This window comes from Petromyzon marinus, unplaced genomic scaffold, assembly GCF_048934315.1.
Source record: "Petromyzon marinus isolate PM22_M1 ecotype Great Lakes invasive population unplaced genomic scaffold, UKy_Petmar_22M1.pri1.0 PM_G_Scaffold_21, whole genome shotgun sequence".
NCBI classification, from domain to species: Eukaryota; Metazoa; Chordata; class Hyperoartia; order Petromyzontiformes; family Petromyzontidae; genus Petromyzon; species Petromyzon marinus.
In genome coordinates, this window is record NW_027422773.1 from 2,724,886 (window position 1) to 2,747,451 (window position 22,566).

Consider the following 22,566-nt stretch of genomic DNA (forward strand, 5'->3'; position numbering starts at 1 on the left):
CTCCTCCTCCCGTGCGCCTCTGGCGATGCCCCCCGAACAGCGCTGTGCCGAGATGGCTGCGTCAACGGCGGGCGCTGCGCGGCTCCCTGGCGTGTGCACCTGCAGGGACGGCTACTCGGGGCTTCGCTGCCACAAGCGTACGGCCACCATCTGCTGCTGCTGCTGCCGCCTCTCAAATCCCCGCCGTCAACTCTTCGTAGAGAGAGATTGGGGGGGGTATCCGATTGGGATTCCTTGGCATTTTTCCCTCTAGTCCTCTGCATTCTCAAACTGAAGTTTGTGGGCCAGTCTTCCACGGTCCATTCGCATCTCCCATTAGTCGCCATTGAAGTGTAAATTGGACCGTATCGCTGCATTGTATTGCAGGCTGCTGATTTTGTGGGAGTTGAAAAGTGGGCCGCAGAAAGGTGTATCTACTGGCTTTACGAAACACCTGTTGTAGCCTATAGTTACCTGTGTACTAGAGGACATCGAAAGAACTGGTTAACTCCTTGGCAGGTCGGTAAGCTGTACAATGTGGTTATTTATATAAGCATCGTGTCTATCTGTTGATTTGAGAGCTGGAATCGAGACATTCTTCCATATAAGCTGGTATGCTTGATTTGTCACATCGTGTTCCCTGAGATATCACAAATAGTGGCATCAAATGACTGCATCTCACAGAGAAATCCATTTTGATTTAAAGCTTTCATGACTGGAGTAATTCATATTCTTAGTTCTTTCGGTAAAGTCACGTTGAAGGGAAACAATAAAATAATAAAATATATAAAACAATAAAAATTCTCACGACGTTTCGACCATAACACAAACGGTCGTCATCAGGTGTGTCGGTTTGCATAAATATATTTTTAAACGGTGTATTTATTTATTTCTAAAAACGTTAGCGCCGTGCGCAGCGATTTGGCAGTTTATTTAGAAGGACTAGTCCATCTATGTTCTGAAAAGAGGAGGGGGGAGACGAAAAATTTTAATGTATGCTGTCTGAAAGCCACTGTAAGCGTGAACAATCAATTAAGACCTGAAATGGTTTATCAAATCTTCCCAATGATTGCTAAGCCAGAATCCATCTTCTCGGTTGAAATTGTCTCTGTGCTTGTATATGTGGATAGCCTCATGAACGAATCTCTCATGGTAGCCAGATGGCTTACAAAGAACCTCTGTCTTGGAAAAGTCAATGTCATGTGAGCCTACTGAATTATAACAATGATCTGCCATGGCCGAGGTGTTGGTCCTACCGTGTTAAAGGTCTGCTTTGTGTTCACGAATGCGGTCCGAGACATGGCGTTTGGTTTCTCCAATGTAACTACTACCACAGAGGCAACTTAGTTTGTATGTCCGGAATCACATCTTTTACAGACGGAACCAGATCACGGATTTTATATAATGTGTTGAAACGGACCTGGATCTTGTGTTTATTCAAGATTTTTGACATCTTTTTTGTGATACCCGCAATGTAGGGTAAAGTGATGGTTTTGAAAGGCTCCTCAAGAGGGTCCTTCTTCATGGTTTGAGTGATAGCTTTGCGGATTGTATAGTCGGAGTAACCATTAGCGTTAAGAGCTTGGTGTACGTGCTTGAGTTCACTGCCTATGTGTTCCTGGTCGGATATGCATTGGGCTCTATGATACAGAGTCTTGATGAGAGAATTCTTCTGTGATGGATGGTGGTGGGAATCCGGTTTCAGATAAGCATCCGTATGGGTAGCTTTCCTGTAGACAGAGTGGCTCATTGAACCATCAGGTCTCTTTTTAATTAGGACATCCAAAAAAGGTAGCTTGCCATCTTTTTCGACTTCCATGGTAAATCTGATGGCTGGGTGTATGGAATTAATGTGGTCGAAGAATTGGTCTAGAGCAGGCCGGCCATGTGGCCAGATGACAAAAGTGTCATCCCCGTACCTCTTCCATAAGGTTGGGCGCAGAGTGGCAGTCTGGATGGCGTCTCAAATTTCTCCATGAAAATGTTAGCTATAACCGGAGATAGGGGGGAGCCCATTGGGGTGCCCTCAGATTGTTTGTAGAAAGTTCCATTCCAAGTGAAGTATGTATTGGTTAAACAGTGTCTCACCAGGGGGTGTACCTCAGTGTTTAGTCCTTGATGAACCAAGTCTTCAATGATTGCGATGGTGTCAGGTACAGGAACCTTGGTGAATAAGGAAACTACATCAAAACTGACAAGCAGGTCGTCTGGGGACAGGGAAATACCCTTGATTGTCGATACCAGGTGAGTAGAATTTTGTACCGCAGAGGTGGTTTTTCCAGTGAAAGGATGCAGGATTTCAGACAAAAAAAGATCTGAAATCGCTGCAACCTTCAAAAACGCTAAGATGCCAGCTAGCAACCTCAGCAAAGATGAGCGTTTTGAATTATATAAATTAAAAAAGAGGGATGATATTGTACTCCTCTCAGCTGACAAGGGCAATGCTACTGTCATCATGGATAAAAAAGAATACAACAACAAAATTAAAGAATTACTCGACGATGGTAGTTATACAAAAATAAAAAGAGATCCCACCAACAGCCTCGTCACACAAACCAACAAAATAATTTCTGATTCAACTGCATTAATTGATCAATCTAAACAGTTTTCGTTGAAACCTTCTGCTGCCAGGCCACTAAGATTATACGGCTTACCAAAAATACATAAAGTAGATACACCCCTTCATCCCATCGTCTCTACTATCAACTCCCCCACCTACAAACTGGCTCGTTTTTTGTCTGAAATCCTGCATCCTTTCACTGGAAAAACCACCTCTGCGGTACAAAATTCTACTCCCCTGGTATCGACAATCAAGGGTATTTCCCTGTCCCCAGACGACCTGCTTGTCAGTTTTGATGTAGTTTCCTTATTCACCAAGGTTTCTGTACCTGACACCATCGCAATAATTGAAGACTTGGTTCATCAAGGACTAAACACTGAGGTACCCCCCCTGGTGAGACACTGTTTAACCGATACATACTTCACTTGGAATGGAACTTTCTACAAACAAACTGAGGGCACCCCAATGGGCTCCCCCCTATCTCCGGTTATAGCTAACATTTTCATGGAGAAATATGAGACTGACGCCATCCAGACTGCCACTCTGCGCCCAACCTTATGGAAGAGGTACGTGGATGACACTTTTGTCATCTGGCCACATGGCCGGCCTGCTCTAGACCAATTCTTCGACCCCATCAATTGCATACACCCAGCCATCAGATTTACCATGGAAGTCGAAAAAGATGGCAAGCTACCTTTTTTGGATGTCCTAATTAAAAAGAGACCTGATGGTTCAATGAGCCACTCTGTCTACAGGAAAGCTACCCATACGGATGCTTATCTGAAACCGGATTCCCACCACCATCCATCAGAGAAGAATTCTCTCATCAAGACTCTGTATCATAGAGCCCAATGCATATCAGACCAGGAACACATAGACAGTGAACTCAAGCACGTACACCAAGCTCTTAAGGCTAATGGTTACTCCGACTATACAATCCGCATAGCTATCACTCAAACCATGAAGAAGGACCCTCTTGAGGAGCCTTTCAAAACCATCACTTTACCCTACATTGCGGGTATCACAAAAAAGATGTCAAAAATCTTGAATAAACACAAGATCCAGGTCCATTTCAACACATTACATAAAATCCGTGATCTGGTTCCGTCTGTAAAAGATGTGATTCCGGACATACAATACCCTGGTGTCTACAAACTAAGTTGCCTCTGTGGTAGTAGTTACATTGGAGAAACCAAACGCCATGTCTCGGACCGCATTCGTGAACACAAAGCAGACCTTAAACACGGTAGGACCAACACCTCGGCCGTGGCAGATCATTGTTATAATTCAGTAGGCTCACATGACATTGACTTTTCCAAGACAGAGGTTCTTTGTAAGCCATCTGGCTACCATGAGAGATTCGTTCATGAGGCTATCCACATATACAAGCACAGAGACAATTTCAACCGAGAAGATGGATTCTGGCTTAGCAATCATTGGAAAGATTTGATAAACCATTTCAGGTCTTAATTGATTGTTCACGCTTACAGTGGCTTTCAGACAGCATACATTAACATTTTTCGTCTCCCCCCTCCTCTTTTCAGAACATAGATGGACTAGTCCTTCTAAATATACTGCCAAATCACTGCGCGTGGCGCTAACGTTTTTATAAATAATTAAATACACCGTTTAAAAATAAATAAATGTATGCAAACCGACACACCTGATGACGACCGTTTGTGTTATGGTCGAAACGTTGTGAGAATTTTTATTGTTTTATATATTTGATTATTTTATTGTTTCCCTTCAACGTGACTTTACCGAAAGAACTAAGAAAAGAGAAATCCATGTTTAGAAGTCTGTCTCCTTCCTGTTTTATTTCCTCGTAATGATGAATATTTCATATTTTCAGATTCTGGTTAATGTATCAAGATGCGTTAAAATTGTGGGAAAGATATGTGACCGTTAGTCATTATACCCTGGTCAATGCAGGTTGGTGAGAAAACTCACCCGACGTGGATAACCACACACCACTTGCACTCAGATGACCCCAACTACTCGGGACTCAAGCAGGTACACGGATAGCACCGGGAGGTCTTCATCCAGCTGTGGATTGATCGTGGTCAATGATGACATTCAATGTTTAAGGTGTAGTAGCGGTGCAATTGTTAGCGCAATGCACTATGAACCCAGCAGCGACTCAAGTTTGATTACTGATCACGGATGACATCACTAGCGAGTGATATCTGAACTAATTCTGGGCACCTACCTGTCCACCAATCCACACTGACCAATGTGGTGAATGATGGTCAAACAACCCCCATGGCAGAAACATCGTGGTGGAGGAATTTATCCAGCAGTGGATCGACAAAGGTCTTCACATTTAAATAAAATGTTTAGTGCCAAGTGATTGGACTACACATTTTAATTCTAGATTTAAAGCTTTCGTGACTGCTAGGATCCATACTCTTTGGTTCTATTGGGTAAAGTCAGCGCTGTCCTCCAGACAGTCTCGTCCCTTCACCTGATGAAGGCCGCTTGTGTTGTGGCCGAAACGTCGTGATTTTTTGTTATGTTATTTTCACCTACGTGACTTTACCCAATAGAACCAAAGAGTACTACACATTTTACCCAGCAGAATGGCGGTGATTGTCGCACGTGCAAAACGAAATCGTCTCGCAAGTTCACAGTGTCATATTGTGCGTCTTCATTCTTTGTGCCGTCTGCCTTTTGCTCAGGCCAAGCGCGACATCCCGTGTAGTCACGGTGCTGTCACTGATCACCAATCGATTATATAATTACTGCACCTGAATGAGTTAAATGAAGACGTCACCCTACTGCTGCTCTATTTAAGACCGGGAGCAAGTGAGGGCTTTACCATTCTGGCGAATTGCCCGATGATGCTGGATGTAATTACCAGCGAAACGTCGTATTCAAACTGTAAATGTTGTGGATTCACCCTTCAACACAGCGGTGTGTAGTTTTTGTCAACGTGACACTTTTTTGCTGATTGGCCGTGTCGGGTGGTGGAGGGTTACGACACATTTATAACTAACGCGATCTAACCCAAAAACCTTTATTATGAATCACGACACTAATTACACCATAACTAGCTACGTGTCCACCAGGCTAACTACACTAATTACAACGTAACTAGCTACATAACCACCAGGCTAACTACACTAATTACACCGTACCTAGCTACGTAACCACCAGGCTAACTACAATAATTACACCGTAACTAGCTACGTGACCACCAGGCTAACTACACTAATTACACCGTAACTAGCTACGTAACCACCAGGCTAACTACACTAATTACATCGTAACTAGCTACGTGACCACCAGGCTAACGACACTAATTACACCGTAACTAGCTACATAACCACCAGGCTAACTACACTAATTACACCGTAACTAGCTACGTGACCACCAGGCTAACTACACTAATTACACCGTAACTACACTGGGAGTAGCTACAACGGACAGGACCCCAGCTTGGGTCCAGGTCCACGTGTTGGTGACTCTTCACGGACGTCGAATGTAGATCTTCAGGATGACAACAGCAACTCTGGGGACCCAGCTTATATCCTCCGTGGTCGTGGCTGGCCCCACCCTTGGCCACGACCACCTTCTAGAATCCTCGAGCAGGATCTCGCCCCGACACGTGACCACCCCTAGCCCCCCACTCGGGGACCCTGTGTAGACTTTACCAGTCACGTGTTCTCCGGGGTCAACCAGAGTGCCATGGCCTATAGTAACCCGATTCCATGGCTGACACTCTCACACCCCATCCTGTAGGGGTCGGCAATGCACACCTGAGCGTGGTGTCACTCAGCGCTATGACTCAGCGCTCACAGAGCCCCTCTAGGGCCAGCACGACACCCGCCTCTCTAGGGCCGGCATTACACAGTGACATCCACGATGTCACTATATACGTGGTGTCCATGATGTGAGTACATCGCACACCGTGCCCCTCTAGCGCCGGCATTACACAGTGACGTCTGCGATGTCAGTACATCTGCATTCCTCTTTCCATCCCAGAGTAACTCTCAGCATGCACCGCTCCACGCTTTTTTCCTAAATACTTTTCAGCTTTTGTTCCATGTTCTTGTTTGATAATTCTTATTTATCACCGGTGCTATGGTATAAGCCATGGTCCTTGTGTATTCTGTGCAACGGCATGGACCATAAATAGCTCGGCACACACCCGGCTTGTTGATGTCCAATTGAACGATGCAATGCGGTGGCACTGGAACCTTAAAGCAGGATCCAAAATCCTGGCTTCTCGAGTTGCCACGCATCACTTCCCCATCCATTTGCCTCAATACTGCAACTGTCCGGGAAGCACAGCAAATCGTGGAAAAACGAACGTCTCCCCATCCACTCGGATCTCAATACAGTCCCTCGCCAGCACTCGAGTCGAGCAAGCCTTTTTGGACCCACGCGCTTAATCTTCAACAACGTAACTTCAAACGTGATGTTCTTGGGTCTTTCGGTAAAGTCACGTAGATAGGTTCAAAGAAAATAACAAAAAAACTACGTTTCGATCACAGCACAAGCAATCGTCATCAGGAGAGCAATCTTATTATCCTGAGATGAGGGCTAGGCCAGCCCTGAACAAGATCCGTCGACTCGATCAAGTCACTCACATTTCTGAAGAGATGCCGCGACACTAAGGTAATACCGATCGCCTTCACACTGACATCTGCTGTTGTCACTTCTCCCAATGGTAAACGGATCTTGTTCAGGGCTGGCCTAGCCCTGATCTCAGGGATAATAAGATTGCTCTCCTGATGACGATTGCTTGTGCTGTGATCGAAACGTCGTAGTTTTTTTGTTATTTTCTTTGAACCTATCTACGTGACTTTACCGAAAGACCCAAGAATGTGAATTCCTGCAGTCACGAAAGCTTTAAGTCAACATTCAAACGTGATTCTTGGAAATCCGAATGAAGTCCACAAGACACAAACACCTCATGAAAGACCCGATGTAAAAGGTACCTGGCTTCGATCTTCCGTAAAGCTTACGGGCTACCCTAAACAACATCCGGTCGATGCACAAAAAAGGAAAATAAAAATAAAACTCTCCAGTGTGCGACTGGGGTCACCCAGAACCATGGAACATATAACAATTCAATGCCCGATTCACAAACATAATGGAGGCATTGCAGTGATACAATCTGCTACAGCTGACGCAGTCATCCGGCTCTACCATCTCCAAGAAACATTATTGTAGTTGCTACACGTCTGCACATACGAATAAGAGGTTTGTGAAACTTGAATCGATGTGGTCATGCTATATAAAGCTGCTGCACTGGCTGAAATTGTCAGTTTGTATTTATGCATGTTGTTGCAACGCGTTTTCTCAGTGGTCCGTGAACAGTACACGTCGTGTTGAGTGACCAGAACGGCACGTACTGCCCCTTCGAGCTTAGTTGTTCCCCTAACTGATAAATGGAGGCTAATGAAAACACTGTTCGTACAGACGTGTCTAATGCCAGACAAGACATTGATGTATGGCACCAATTACCACAAATGCGAGCTGTTACCTGAGCAAAATGTAACCAAGCAAAAAGTACATTTAAAATGAATAAATCCAACACTCAGTTCAGCAGAAAATACTGAACTTATGATCACCAAAAATAGAATGCGACTTCTAGATTTGAAGCTTTCGTGACTGCAAGGATGAAATTGTCAGTTTGTATTTATGCATGTTGTTGTTGCGTTGCAACAACATGCATAGTGATATTCCAAACTCCCAGGGTGGTGTATTATCATCTTGTGCTACTTCCAAGCTTTGTCAGTGGTGCGTTTCATGCTAATTTCCTTTGTCAGAGCGTTTGCTGTTTGCCCCCTCACAGCTTAAAGGGAGGCGACCAGCGCTTGGCTTTCTTCACTCCAACGCTGCCCGCTGGACAGGTTGGTCCCTTCACCTGATGAAGGCCGCTTGTGTTGTGGCCGAAACTTCGTTATTTTTGTTTATTTAATGTTATTACCTACGTGACTTTACCGAATAGAACCAAAGAGTAAGAATGCCACTCATAATTATACACATTAAACAGGATGTAATTGAATGGAGTGGTGGCACTAGGAAACTGACGAAACAACCAATTCAATTCCCAGCCACAGTTAACATCAGTGGGTGAAGAATGACCGACATGGTGTGGTGAGGCCTTCGTTTAAGCAGTGGGTTGACAAAACGCTGTAAATGATGAACAGTGAACACATTACAATTCTCCAGTGAACTGTTTATCAACACATGGTAAACATGCCTTTAAAAGTGGCCAGGCTCCAAAATACAACTTGTTTAAATGTTGTTGTTGGGTGTCAATTGAAATTTGACATATCCACATATCTGTAACATTCCCAGAGTAAAGAACATGACAACTTAAACTGGACATATTTCCAGGTACATTAATGTTTATTCAACTTTTAAATACACTGCAAAATAGATTCAAAGCTTTCGTGACTGCAGGAATGACTCTTTGGTTCTTTCGGGTAAAGTGTAGTGATTTCTTTCGACGAGACTTTACCGAAAAAAAAGTGTAACACTGCAAAATGTCATGAATGAAAATATTAACATCAAAAACAATTTTAATGAAAAAAATGTGGAATAAGTGGTGCAGAGCTAAAAGCAGCTTTTTTTTCTTACATCCAAATACTGATTTCTAGAAGAGATCAGATAACGGTAATATATTTACCATATGAAAAGGGTTTATATTGCCATTTATAATGCAAATAAATTTAGAAAACACGTAATTTACAAGAATGGTTCATTTTGCAATTCCAATCATCTGCTGACAATTCATTGTAAAAGGGCCTTACAAAACATTTATATTACATCCAAAACAGTATTATCTGTAATGGAAAAAAAGGTCAAACATTGGGGCACTATACCGCATTACTAGCTTCAAGTTTATATTTTGTATTACAATTGTAGCAAAATTTTTAAACTAAACCAATTAACATATTTTCATCTCTGAATATGCAAAAAAACTCGTGGGAAGAACCCAAAACTGTCTTGCATGCAATCACACTTTTTCAAAACACACTTTTTACAAAGACCATATTATTATTTCTGCAATTATATATATTTTTGGCAGTTACAGTATGTCCATTTTCCAATAAACATTTACATTTGGCGCAAAGTATTTTTAATTTCGGAAGTCATACAAGGCAACAATTTGAAGAGTTCATTATCGGTAACTGCCTGATACATTTCAGGGTTCAATTAGTCCACCGCACTGGCTGCACTCTGCTAAGAGTTTTTGTCACACTCACTTACGACAGCATAGACTTGCTGCAGATTAGAACCCCAATCAGATTTCAATGCTTTAACTCTCACCATGACAACAAATAACTTCCCCGAATCACCTAATCAGTTTTTAATTGAATAGGTAGAGTGCAATGTACCATATACATCTTTAGCATCAAATATATATAAGGACGAAACTAAAATATTAAACAAATAACAAAATAAATAGACTGCTTACAACACTGGCTATCCTTAATTTTGCATGTATTATCCAACTTGTTTTTGTACGTTTAACACGTGTAAAAAAACCTCCAACATTCTCGTCGTTTGCATTTGTTCATATCCCAACACATTGCATTAGATTGTAATATTCTTAAAATCGACTCAAATCCATGACACTGCTCATTTGTTGTACTTTCATATTATATCCTGCAGCTTTGAATATTATTTAAATGGTGCTTCCAAATCTATGTGTGTAATCCTTCAAAGCTTATGCAATTTTATGTACAATTTAATTTTAAATGGGAGGTTACGTAAAACAGCGCTGATGCAAAAATTACGGTCCTTCCAATCACGTAAAACTCTGGGTTGACATGATGCTACGAGTTGGTAATAGATGAAATTCATAATAAAAACAAATCATTACAATATAATACGAAACAAAACTTAGAAAACAGCACATCTTGTTTCCGTGAATACAAACTACTAAATTGATGGAAATAAGATTTACTTTTGTTGTAAGTCAAAAATCTTTGGGTCATACATGAAAGCCCATACAAGCAAAAAAGTGAAATGTTATCAACTGCGTAACATGGCCAAATTGATGCTGTGCCTTGCCTTTTCTTACACCGAGCACTCCATCCATGCTTCGTTATACGCAGGATACACGACTGCAATATTATCTTTGTCAGTCTTCAAACTCGGCAATCATAGTACTCCTGTTCTAGTCAATGCATAAGCTGTCTGTGCAATGAAAAATCAATCTGAAAAGTTTACCTCTTGAATTAAGGCCTTATATGGCTTGGCACATTCTTATCTTTCACAACTGGTTCCCTATACCACTATCTGTAACCTTGAGTACACAGACACTGGACGAATACTCATCCTTCACGTTAAGGTAGACATTGCAGGGTTTTAGACCATTCTGTTTTTACTTAACTAAACAATTGAACCAAATTGTCCTGCCAAATAGGGACAATCACATCGAACATTTTATTTTACACTCTCTCAATTGGGATATGTCGTGGTGTTTATTAGGTTGTAGTTTTCCATTTTTTCTACATATGTACTTGTTTATAGAGTTGTAGATGTATAGATGTAGCACTATATTACATGGTAAAGTTAATTTGGCCACCTTTTTGTGAAAGTAAACATATTTGCTTAAATTAACATTATTTTCAAAGCAGAGGAAAGTTGGTAGTCTGATGCAAAGTCTTCACGGTTGTTTGCATGGAGGCCACAGGTAAATAACCGCACCGTGCAGCCCAAGTTTTCCTGGCCATAGATGTTCTTTGCCTGCCACCGTTAAGTCTGTTTGAGACGCTTGCATGGAGGTCCCAGCTGTGGAGACTGGGCCGTGGCCAAGGCACGGAAAGCATCCGCAACCAGGTGAGGGCGAGACAGAACCATGGACTTCCAGCCCGCCGTCTCCATTACGTCCATCGCATGACTGCAAGTACAAGTCAGGGTTAAGCGAGCTCCTAATAAGCAGTGTCTATAAGGATTGGGGCAAACGGTTAGTCTCCATTAAAAGGGACTGTAATGCAAATTGCCATGTAAGCATCATCAATCTTACGCAGCTCAGTGACAGTCACACTCTCACTAGACTTGCCTGTTTATTATGAAGTCAATGGCCCGGGCCTTCAACTGCTCTGCACTGTGCAAATCGGCCAAGATCAAAGTCTCTGCAACATTTTCCACCGACAAGTTTGTGCATAGTGCCTCCTCGCACATCACCTTCAACCTCTCTAATGCATACTTGAGAAAAGTAAAAACAAAGTGCAATTTCAGTATTAAGAACACTATTTTCTCTACCTATTTCGCTTGTATAACATTCCCTCACCCCATGAACTACTTTATAAACGCAGTATACAGCAGTCAAATGTTTGAGAATTTTCTTAAAACATGGCATCAACCTTTCAGCATATTTATGTTTTAAGTCATGTATTTATTGATCTCTACTATAATTAGGGGTCCTTGTCCTAAACTTTATTATATTGGTTACAAAGTCATGCAAATTACAAAGGAGGTGAGATGTTGTTTTCCAAGAGCTTCAAGAGTTTGGTTGTTAAGCTGATAAACAATGCAACTGCAAGCCACCATATTTCAACTCTAGCAGAATATTAAACTTTAATGAACAAAGCTTGAACATGCGACTTTATACGATTTGTATTCTTATTTCATTACAATCGCTTTAGGAACTATTGAATATGATGTTCCAGAAGGGAGAGTAATGACTCTTAACTGATTATCTGGCAGATCTTCAGGAACAGCAGGATATCCGTTTCCTTAATAAAAGTATATTTGTTCCAATTTATTTCTATACAGCCATGCCACATCAAACAATCTTTTAAAACACTTCCCTTTATTTTATTACTAATTGTATCAATTGTTAATGTGATTAACAAAAAACCCTCAATACAAGAACACACAGCCAAATGGTTGCACTTAGGATAAAAATGCTGCATGTGAATGCACTTCAATGCACACGTACTAGCCTCTAGCATGGACTAATACCAGTTTGACATTCAATTCAATTGTGAAATTGCATGACAATTTATATTTTTTGTTGAAAATTCAATCATCTCCCAGGACATCAATTCCAAAACCTGAAAGCACTAATGTGAACGTCTACATCATATACATTTGCTATTCATATTATTTGTGACACGGGCTTTAGAAAAGACCTAAATGCTGTTTTAATTTCACTTGCGACCTACAACTGCATACCGATACATCACAAGGTGGTGCGATCTCATGTTATTATTTTAAGCGTGTAACCTTGTCAGCAGCGGCCAGCAGCTCATCAGCCATCTTCTCCAGGTTTGGAGCCCTTCCCGTATAGACAAAACTCATCATTTCCTTGAACACGTCAGGCTCCACATCATTAATCTCCACTCGATTCTGCAAGGTAGCAACACAATATATTCAAATTAACTTCGGCATATATTGGGAGACGAAAATATAGCATTAAATTAAATAAACATCCTTTATATCTACACAACACATGTAAAGTGGCTCCATTCAAGTTGTATTCAACTTGCCGATGACTATTTATTGCGCGTAATAAATCCATTCTTGACACACATGCAATGGCCTTCTGTGAAATGTTGAATAAAAAATAGCTATAAAACAATCTAACATTCCCTCGGAATGAATACTTTTTGATAATACATGTGCAATGCGCCAAAAGAGTTACTAGGGTAATAGTTCAACATTTGACAGCACTCTCAAGAGATACTTATCAACCGATCCATTGTGATAAATGCACCTTGGAAATGTATGATCACAGTATTAATGTGCTGTATTAAGATTGCATTTAAAGATACCTTTTTGCTCTCTTCCATTTCATGTTCAAACATAGCATTAAAAACAAGTGACCGACCTGAAAAAGGTAAAGCAACTGTTAACAAATACAGTAAAACCTTGGATTGCGAGAATAATTTGCTCCGGAAACGTGTTTGTAATCCAAAGCACTCGTATATCAAAGCACTCGTATATCAGTTGTGATCACGTGACGCTCGGCAGACAAAGCGTATACGTACTACTCGTATTGCAAAACCTCACTCGTTTATCAAATTAATATTTATTAAAAAAATTTGCTCGTCTTGCAAAACACTTGCAGACCAAGTTACTCGCAATTCAAGGTTTTACTGTACAGTGAATTGGAAAAACACCGGAATGTGGTACAGACACATTTAGATGTTATATCTAGAGATCAAATGAGGTAAAATCCAGATCCATATTTTATTTCATATGGCATATCCATTACAGATTTGTCAAACATGGACGCAAATAAATGTCCAAATTAGAGGCTCAAAACCTACACCATAACTGCATTGTGAAAAATGAATTCCTGCACAACAACGATATAGTGAAGTAAATAAAAACGGAATAAAAACTTTAGCAACAGGCTAATTAAATATGTTTATCTCTCACACAATACAATATTACATTTATATATGTAGTGACATCGCGAATGTCGCTGTGTAATGCCGGCTATAGAGAGGCACAGCATGCGATGTATTAACATCGCGGGCACCACGTGGATGTGGGTGCAGTACCGGCCCGAGAGGGGCATGGTGAGCGCTGTCTGGCAGTGCTGAGTGGCACCACGCTCTGCGTGGGGTGCCGACCCCTACAGGATAGGGTGTGAGAGTGCTGGCCATGGGAATGGCGTTACCAAGGGCCATGGCACTTGACCACGAAGGACACGTGATCGGTAAAGTGTACACAGGGCCCCCAGGTGGGGGCTAGGGGTGGTCACGTGTCAGGGCCCGGAACCCGCTAGAGGATTCCAGAAGGTGGTCGTGGCCAAGGGCGGAGCCACCCCCGCCACAGAGGATAAAAGCCGGGTCCCTGAGAGGGACCGGCTGCTGCTGTTCATCCTGAAGAATCTACGTCCTACAAGAGTCACCAACACGTGGACCCGGACCCCGGCCAGGGTCCGGTCCGTCGTAGCTAATTCCCGTGTAATTAGTGTAGATAGCCTGGTGGTCCACCACCATAGGTTGTTCATGTGTTAAGGGGTAGTACCCCGTGTGTCGGTTGAAGAAGTGCGTCTGTGACTCAGTTGAATTCATTACACATATTTACTGATGTATCCTATAACAAAAAGCATTACAAATTGACGTAATCATTTGCCAGTGTTAGTTAATAAAATTCAGTGTAAAACAGGAAATGGCTGTAGTTGATTACCCCAAACTAATTACAGTATCATTAATTATATGGTTCTATTGTACACTAAACGACACATGTGTTGCTTGTTGTGGCACAGACCTGCCAATACGGCCTTGTGTGCTTTAAACTCCTGGCCACCAACACGAAGCAGGCAGTCAGTGAAGCGGGAATTGTCCCAGATCTCCCCGAAGTCAACTGCCAGCCGGCAATCTGGCACTTTCAATGTACTCATGCTGGATTGACCAGAAAAGTTCACGGAATCCTGCACCACACTAACCTGCATAGACATCAACCAGCTTTGAGAAGGCATTTGATGATTTTTTTTTACAAATCCTCACTTAACTACACATTTTGCATGAAGATGTAGGCTTTGGTTCAATCAAGCAAGCAAATCTGCACAGACATCCTATATCAGAACAAGTGTTGTGAATAATGCCAAAATAGAGGTCCGTGAAATGTTTTTCATATTAATCAATTTTCATTCTATATTTTTGTCAAGTTATTTTACACTGTATAAACAGTTTAAACAGGTAGTGAGGCCCCTAATTATGGGTTCTGCACAACAACAGAGGAAGTGAACAGCCCTTCTTGATGTGCTTCCTTTCATTATCAAAAATGCTTGTATTTTGTAAAGTATTTTAAAGATAAAAAATATAAATCTGGCTGATTAAAAGGACCCCCCTAAGGACAAGAAACATTTATATCAAACTGGCTGATGTCCGAGAATAGGAAAAGGAATTCATGTGGCGACATTTAAACAAAACACTTTATGTAATACCTGACATTCTAGTTTATAAAAATGTCAAGGTTTAAATATAAACACTATCCAGAGGGAGAAAATCTAAAAAAAATACGCTTGATTATTTAATTGTTGTGCTATGTTAACTCTAGCACCAGTGGAGGAAAAACGTGCTTGTAAAACTCATGTTAACAATTTCCTTGTATGGAACAGGGAAAGTAATTATTACAATCTTCAATTAAGTAGAATATTGACTCCAACTGTGCAATTGTAATGACTAAAATAGAAAATTACACATTAGCTGCAGCATGTCATACTTACTTCACCAAAGAGTGTCAGTTTGTTATCTGGAAGCAAGCTATTAGATTCATCAAGCAAAAAATTTATTCGAATGAATTTTTTAAATCCCCAATCTTTTCCTTGGAAAAAGCGGTATGCTCGCGGGCTCTCTGTAAAAAAAGATTTCAAACAATACTCACCAGTTCTTACAATAAACTGTGGTAATTTCATGTAATGGGAAAAAAAAACTTAATTCTATTTTCAAAGTGTAAAGACAGCAATGTATTCTAAAGCCCTGCGCCACGGTGGCAGTCAACTACCTCGCCTGGTATATAGGTCATGGGTTCGATCTCAACCCTGATGCCTGTATATTTGGAATCTGCATGTTCTCCTTGTGGTTGCATGTATTTTTATCCAGGTCTTCCGGTTTTTCCCTCCATATTTATAAAAATCCAGAGTATTTGGCTGCTATACATTTCCACACAATAAGCCATCTCGTTAAGCTATCGTTTGTGGCCGGGGCACTTCTGAAAAAGAGCTATGTACAGTGAGGGAAAAAAGTATTTGATTCCCTGCTGATTTTGTACATTTGCCCACTGACAAAGAAATGATCAGTCTATCATTTTAATGGTAGGTTTATTTGAACAGTGAGAGACAGAAAAACAACAAAATTCAGAAAACCGCATGTCAAAAATGTTATAAATTGATTTGCATTTTAATGAGGGAAATAAGTATTTGACCCCTCTGCAAAACATGACCTAGTACTTGGTGGCAAAACCCTTGTTGGCAATCACAGAGGTCAGACGTTTCTTGTAGTTGGCCACCTGGTTTGCACACATCTCAGGAGGGATTTTGTCCCACTCCTCTTTGCAGATCTTCTCCAAGTCATTAAGATTTCGAGGCTGACGTTTGGCAACTCGAACTTTCAGCTCCCTCAGATTTCCTATGGGATTAAGGTCTGGAGACTGGCTAGGCCACCCCAGGACCTTAATGTGCTTCTTCTTGAGCCACTCCTTTGTTGCCTTGGCCATGTGTTTTGGGTTATTGTCATGCTGGAATACCCATACAGGACCCATTTTCAATGCCCTGGCTGAGGGCAGGAGGTTCTCACTCAAGATTTGACGGTACATGGCCCCGTCCATTTTCCCTTTGATGCGGTGAAGTTGTCCCGTCCCCTTAGCAGAAAAACACCCCCAAAGCATAATGTTTACACCTCCATGTTTGACAGTGGGGATGGTGTTCTTGGGGTCATAGGCAGCATTCCTCCTCCTCCAAACACGGCGAGTTGAGTTGATGCCAAAGAGGTCCATTTTGGTCTCATCTGACCACAACACTTTCACCCAGTTGTCCTCTGAATCACTCAGATGTTCATTGGCAAGCTTCAGACAGGCATGTATATGTACTTTGTTTTGCAGGGGGACCTTGCGGGCGCTGCAGGATTTCAGTCCTTCACGGCGTAGTGTGTTACCAATTGTTTTCTTGGTGACTATGGTCCCAGCTGCCTTGAGATCATTGACAAGATCCTCCCGTGTAGTTCTGGGCTGATTCCTCACCGTTCTCATGATCATTGCAACCCCACGAGGTGAGATCTTGCATGGGGCCCCAGACCGAGGGAGATTGACAGTTCTTTTGTGTTTCTTCCATTTGCGAATAATCGCACCAACTGTTGTCACCTTCTCACCAAGCTGCTTGGCAATGGTCTTGTAGCCCATTCCAGCCTTGTGTAGGTCTACAATCTTGTCCCTGACATCCTTGGAGAGCTCTTTGGTCTTGGCCATGGTGGAGAGTTTAGAATCTGATTGATTGCTTCTGTGGAAAGGTGTCTGTTATACAGGTAAGCTGAGATTAGGAGCACTCCCTTTAAGAGTGTGCTCCTAATCTCAGCTCGTTACCTGTATAAACGACACCTGGGAGCCAGAAATCTTTCTGATTGAGAGGGAGTCAAATACTTATTTCCCTCATTAAAATGCCAATCAATTTATACAATTTTTGACATGCGTTTTTCTGGATTTTGTTGTTGTTATTCTGTCTCTCACTGTTGAAATAAACCTACCATTAAAATTATAGACTGATCATTTCTTTGTTAGTGGGCAAACGTACAAAATCAGCAGAGCATCAAATACTTTTTGCCCACACTGTAGCTCAGTGGGCCTTGCCTGGTAAAATAAAAATAGTTCAGTTTAGCTTTTAACTTCAAGGTAGATGAAAATCAGACCTGGATTTAAGTGTATGAAGATATAGTTCATATGGATTAGTTGAATGTGTTTGTGTATTAATAATGCTTGTCTTTGTAAACATGGTTGTGTGACGTGAGTTACATGTTAACATTACCAAAGACAACACCAAAGCAAATAATAAGAAAAAAACATGAAAGTTTAAAACAAAAAGATAGATTTAGACTCTCAGAAACATGTTAATAGCCTTAGCAAAGCACAGTAAATGTATGTATGTCATCACTTAAAATAGTTATCGTGCATTGAAAGAGTATCCTGAAAGTAATAAGGCAATTATAAAACAAACAATATGAACCACTAAAGCAAGGTAAAGAAGTGTGAAATGGGATGAAAATGCCAACCTTTGTAAAACCACCAGAAATGAATAAAAAAATGGATGAGAATACAAACAAAAATAATGAAGTTGTAATAAACAGTGAGTGCAAGCAGAAAAAATAAAGCCGTCACTTGATAAATTACAATGGAATAACACATGGTGAAGATTGTAAAACTAGGAAAAGAAATGTCCGTGAATGACAATGTCCAGGTACACTAAGCAAAATAAAATAATTATTGGAGGGTCAATATCATGGAAAACACTAAAAATATCCATAATGGCAACTTCTGAAGGTGGAACAGGATCAAGAGCACTTTTGGAATATGAATTTGATAATGAAAAGTTGCAATGTGCTACAGGATGAAAGATTCCAATCTAGTGCATATTACCTACTATGAAACACTGATTACAAATAGAAACACTGACAAATGGAACAAAACTAAAAAGTACACAAAGCGTGGAGAGAAGTATGTTGAGAATTACAGTGAGAAACTGAAAGAGGAACACGTTGGTCAAATCAAAACGGCAAATTAGAGACATCATATTCACTGTTGTAAATATAGATTGGGCTCGGACAGGACACATCGCTAAATGGGATGGTTGATGGATGAGACTAGTGGTCGAATAGGAAGAAAAGTAGAGTACATGCCCAAGACGATGTCAAACGTAGACAAGGAGATATTAGATCAGCTCATGTGAAGGATGAGGGATGGTGTTCGTAAGGTTTATAAAATGTTTCAAGCAGTCGATAAATAATGGCTGATTATGATATAATCCTGTTACCAAATACACATATGATGTGAATTGATACTTTAATACAAGTAGTTTCACCCATAGCCTTGGTTTCCTCTCCCTTGGCATTAAGAATAGAAACCTTGAACTTGGCGTAGACTTCACTCTTGGGACAGCTGACCAATAACAAGTACAACGATAGGTAATCTTTACTCTCTTCGTCAAGACCCTTGGGGTGTATGCGTAGGCACCTGATTGAACATATAAACAAGACATATTAGGTGTGTATGTACGCGCAGACTACATTGCTAAAACAATATAGTATGAACTAAAACATGCACTATGCAAAATTGTTCTAGTAAAGCACCTCCGTGAGCATTGTGATTTTTTTTTAATGTCATAAAATAGCCAGAATTTACTGTACCATTTCAATGTATCATTGGTGCCTGCTGAAAATGTAGAACTCTTGAGAACTTGGCCCATTTCTTCACGACAGAAGCTGAAATTGTTGATGGTCCACATATAAGAGAACTTTACAACCTTAACCTGAAATACACGAGCACATAACAGCTATAAAGCTCATTCATTACCATAAATACATGACCATTGACAAACCCTCAAGTATTTCACCCACACATCTGAATATTGTGCTCAAAAACACAAACTGCCTATAAGGAAAGAAACATTACTGTACATGAAAGGGTCTTATTAGTGTTCTGGGATTACCTTGCATGTTCATTACTGCACAGCGTTAACACAAGTCTCAACATGTCATAGATTAGAGTGTGCAATAAAAGGCCTTTTTATTTTTTTTATTTGATAAAAACTGCTGCCCCTTTTGTAAAAATACACTACCAGTCAAAATCAGAGACAATTATCTAGTATAATGTTAGTGCAATTCTATGAACTTTGCAATCTGATGTACAAAAATAGCCTGTACAATGATAATCCATAATTGCACTTACACATAATTATGAAACCATTTTGGATGGCTTTGCGATGAACAAAAAACGTGTAAAAGTTAAATGCATTAGCCATGCGCATACTTTGACCGGCACAAGACCGAGACCCGTTGAATGTGATTGGCCACAGGGGAACAAGTTACCTGTGTGTAGCACCAGCTTTCTGCGATGGGCGCATTGGACATTTCAGACGGAGGTGGGGGGCTCGGGGCCCTGGACATGTTTGCATTGAATGCGAGGGAAGTGACATCATCAGGTGACATTAAGAGGGAAGTGACATCATGAGGTGACATTAAGCAGGAAGTGACATCATCAGGCGACATTAAGAAGGAAGTGACATCAGGCGACATTTAGACGGAAGTGACATCGTCAGGTGACATTGAGAGAGAAGTGACATCAATAGGCAACAATAAGAGGGAAGTGACATCATCAGGCGACATTAAGAGGGAAGTGACATCATCAGGCGATATTAAGAGGGAAGTGACATCATCAGGCGATATTAACAGGGAAGTGACATCATTAGGCGACATTAAGAGGGAAGTGACATCATCAGGCGATATTAACATGTAAGTGACATCATCAGGCGATATTAACATGTAAGTGACTACGAGATTACGAGTTAAATGTTCTTGCTGTGGTTTTCACACCTGACGATGATTGCTTGTGTTGCGGTCGAAACGTCGTAAGAATTTTATTGTTTTATATATTTTTTTATTATTTTATTGTTTCCCTTCTACGTGGTGACTTTACCGAAAGAACAAAGAATATGAATCGCCGCAGTCACGAAATATTTAAATAATTAAATAGAATTGCAAGGGATTGATTATTCATGCAAAAGAGCGTCGCGTAACCGATCACTCAGGAGTGGGACCTGCGCCTTTAGTGGCACCCCGACGTGAAACGAGCACACGGCACCAACTGTCCCCACTTCCTGAAACGGAACGGGGTTTTACAATCGATGCACGTGCAACTAGTCTCAATGATTGTTGCGCACAGGAGTGCTTCAGGAGAGCATCAGCGAGGTTTTACTGTTCCTCCTCCACTGGAGGGGCGCAGGCTACAGCACAGCGGTTTACCACCAGGCACTCCGTAGTTTGGGTTGTGTGGACACAACATCGCAGGGCTGTGAGACTTCTTGAAGGAGGAGATGTGGCACATCAGCCTGTTGATGTTTTGATTTAAAGCTTTCCTTACTGCAGTAATTCATATTCTTAGCTCTTTCGGTAAAGTCACGTTGAAGGGAAACAATAAAATATATTTTGATCTAAAGCTTTCGTGACTGCAGTAATTCATATTCTTAGTTTTTTCGGTAAAGTCACGTTGAAGAGAAACAAGAAAATAACAAAATATATATAAAACAATAAAAAATTCTCACGACGTTTCGACCATAACTCAAACGGTCATCATCAGGTGTGTTGGTTTGCATAAATTTATTTTTAAACGGCACATTTATTTATAAATTATGATGACCGTTTGAGTTATGGTCGAAACGTCGTGAGATTTTTTATTGTTTTATATATATTTTGTTATTTTGTTGTTTCTCTTCAACGTGACTTTACCGAAAAAACTAAGAAAAATAAAATATATATTGTGTTATATATATATTTTATTGTTTTATTGTTTCCCTTCAACGTGACTTTACCGAAAGAGCTAAGAATATGAATTACTGCAGTCATGAAAGCTTTAAATCAAGAGTCCATCTATGTTCTGAAAAGAGGAGGGGGGAGACGAAAAATTAATTTATGCTGTCTGAAAGCCACCGTAAGCGTGAACAATCAATTAAGACCTGAAATGGTTTATCAAATCCTTCCAATGATTGCTAAGCCAGAGTCTATTTTCTCAGTTGAAAGTGTCTCTGTGTTTGTATATGTGGATAGCCTCATGAACAAATCTCTCATGGTAGCCAGATGGATTGCAAAGAACCTCTGTCTTGGAGAAGTCAATGTCATGTGAGCCTACTGAATTATAACAGTGATCTGCCATGGCCGAGGTGTTGGTCCTACCGTGTTTAAGGTCTGCTTTGTGTTCACGAATGCGGTCCGAGACATGGCGTTTGGTTTCTCCAATGTAACTACTACCACAGAGGCAACTTAGTTTGTAGACACCAGGGTACTGTATGTCGTGATAGCGAACTAATGCGTATAATGCTCCCACATTTATAATGAACTTAGGTGGGTGACCACTATTGATTCCCATGTCACAGGGCTATACCTAATACATGAAAACTTGAAATGAAACTTGAATAACAGACTGTTGAGGCAATTGCTGTTGGCGAGTAACAGCGTCTATGAAGGCTGGCACAGCACACGAGCAGTGGGTGGCCAACAGCAGGCCCGGCCACCAGAGACCCACAGAGACCCACAGGGAAACATAGAGACTGACAGAGACACACAGAGACCCACAGAGACTCAGAGAGACCGACAGAGACACACAGAGACCCAGAGACACCCACAGAGACACACTGAGATACACAGAGACCAACAGACACAGAGACTCATAGAGACCCACAGGGACACACAGAGACCCGTACAGACCCGTAGAGACTCATAGAGACCCATATAGACCCAGAGTGACTGAGACTCGTAGACACCCATAGAGGCTCAGGGACTCACAGAGACCCATAGAGACACCATCACCACCACCATCACAACCATGATCATCACCACCAT

The 22,566-nt window shown here is 41.2% G+C and overlaps 1 protein-coding gene across 2 annotated transcripts; it reads right to left on the minus strand.

The window, feature by feature from the left end:
• Positions 1 to 11,542: 11,542 nt before the first annotated feature.
• Positions 11,543 to 20,158, minus strand: LOC142912567 (speckle-type POZ protein-like). Of its 2 annotated transcripts, none has more exons than XM_076060690.1 (8): positions 20,041 to 20,158; positions 19,360 to 19,481; positions 19,035 to 19,186; positions 15,696 to 15,823; positions 14,735 to 14,912; positions 13,285 to 13,340; positions 12,737 to 12,859; positions 11,543 to 11,713 (listed from the first exon to the last, which is right to left on the minus strand). In XM_076060690.1, exons 1-8 carry the CDS (start codon positions 20,116 to 20,118, stop codon positions 11,558 to 11,560), a joined length of 993 nt encoding a protein of 330 aa, XP_075916805.1. In that variant the 5' UTR covers positions 20,119 to 20,158; the 3' UTR covers positions 11,543 to 11,557. The 2 variants fall into 2 exon arrangements, with proteins under 2 accessions (XP_075916805.1, XP_075916806.1); XM_076060691.1 differs by lacking the exon at positions 20,041 to 20,158 and adding an exon at positions 19,901 to 19,992.
• Positions 20,159 to 22,566: the final 2,408 nt, after the last annotated feature.

Bases quoted from the DNA above. Each gene is read 5' to 3' on its own strand.
- LOC142912567 (XM_076060690.1), bottom strand. From the start codon at position 20,118: ATGTCCAGGGCCCCGAGCCCCCCACCTCCGTCTGAAATGTCCAATGCG. The intron at 19,482-20,040 runs GTAACTTGTTCC...CGTGTATTTCAG, and splicing joins AAAGCTGGTGCTACACACAG to GTTAAGGTTGTAAAGTTCTC. The intron at 15,824-19,034 runs GTGAAACTACTT...CTTTTTTTACAG, and splicing joins AGAGGAAACCAAGGCTATGG to AGAGCCCGCGAGCATACCGC.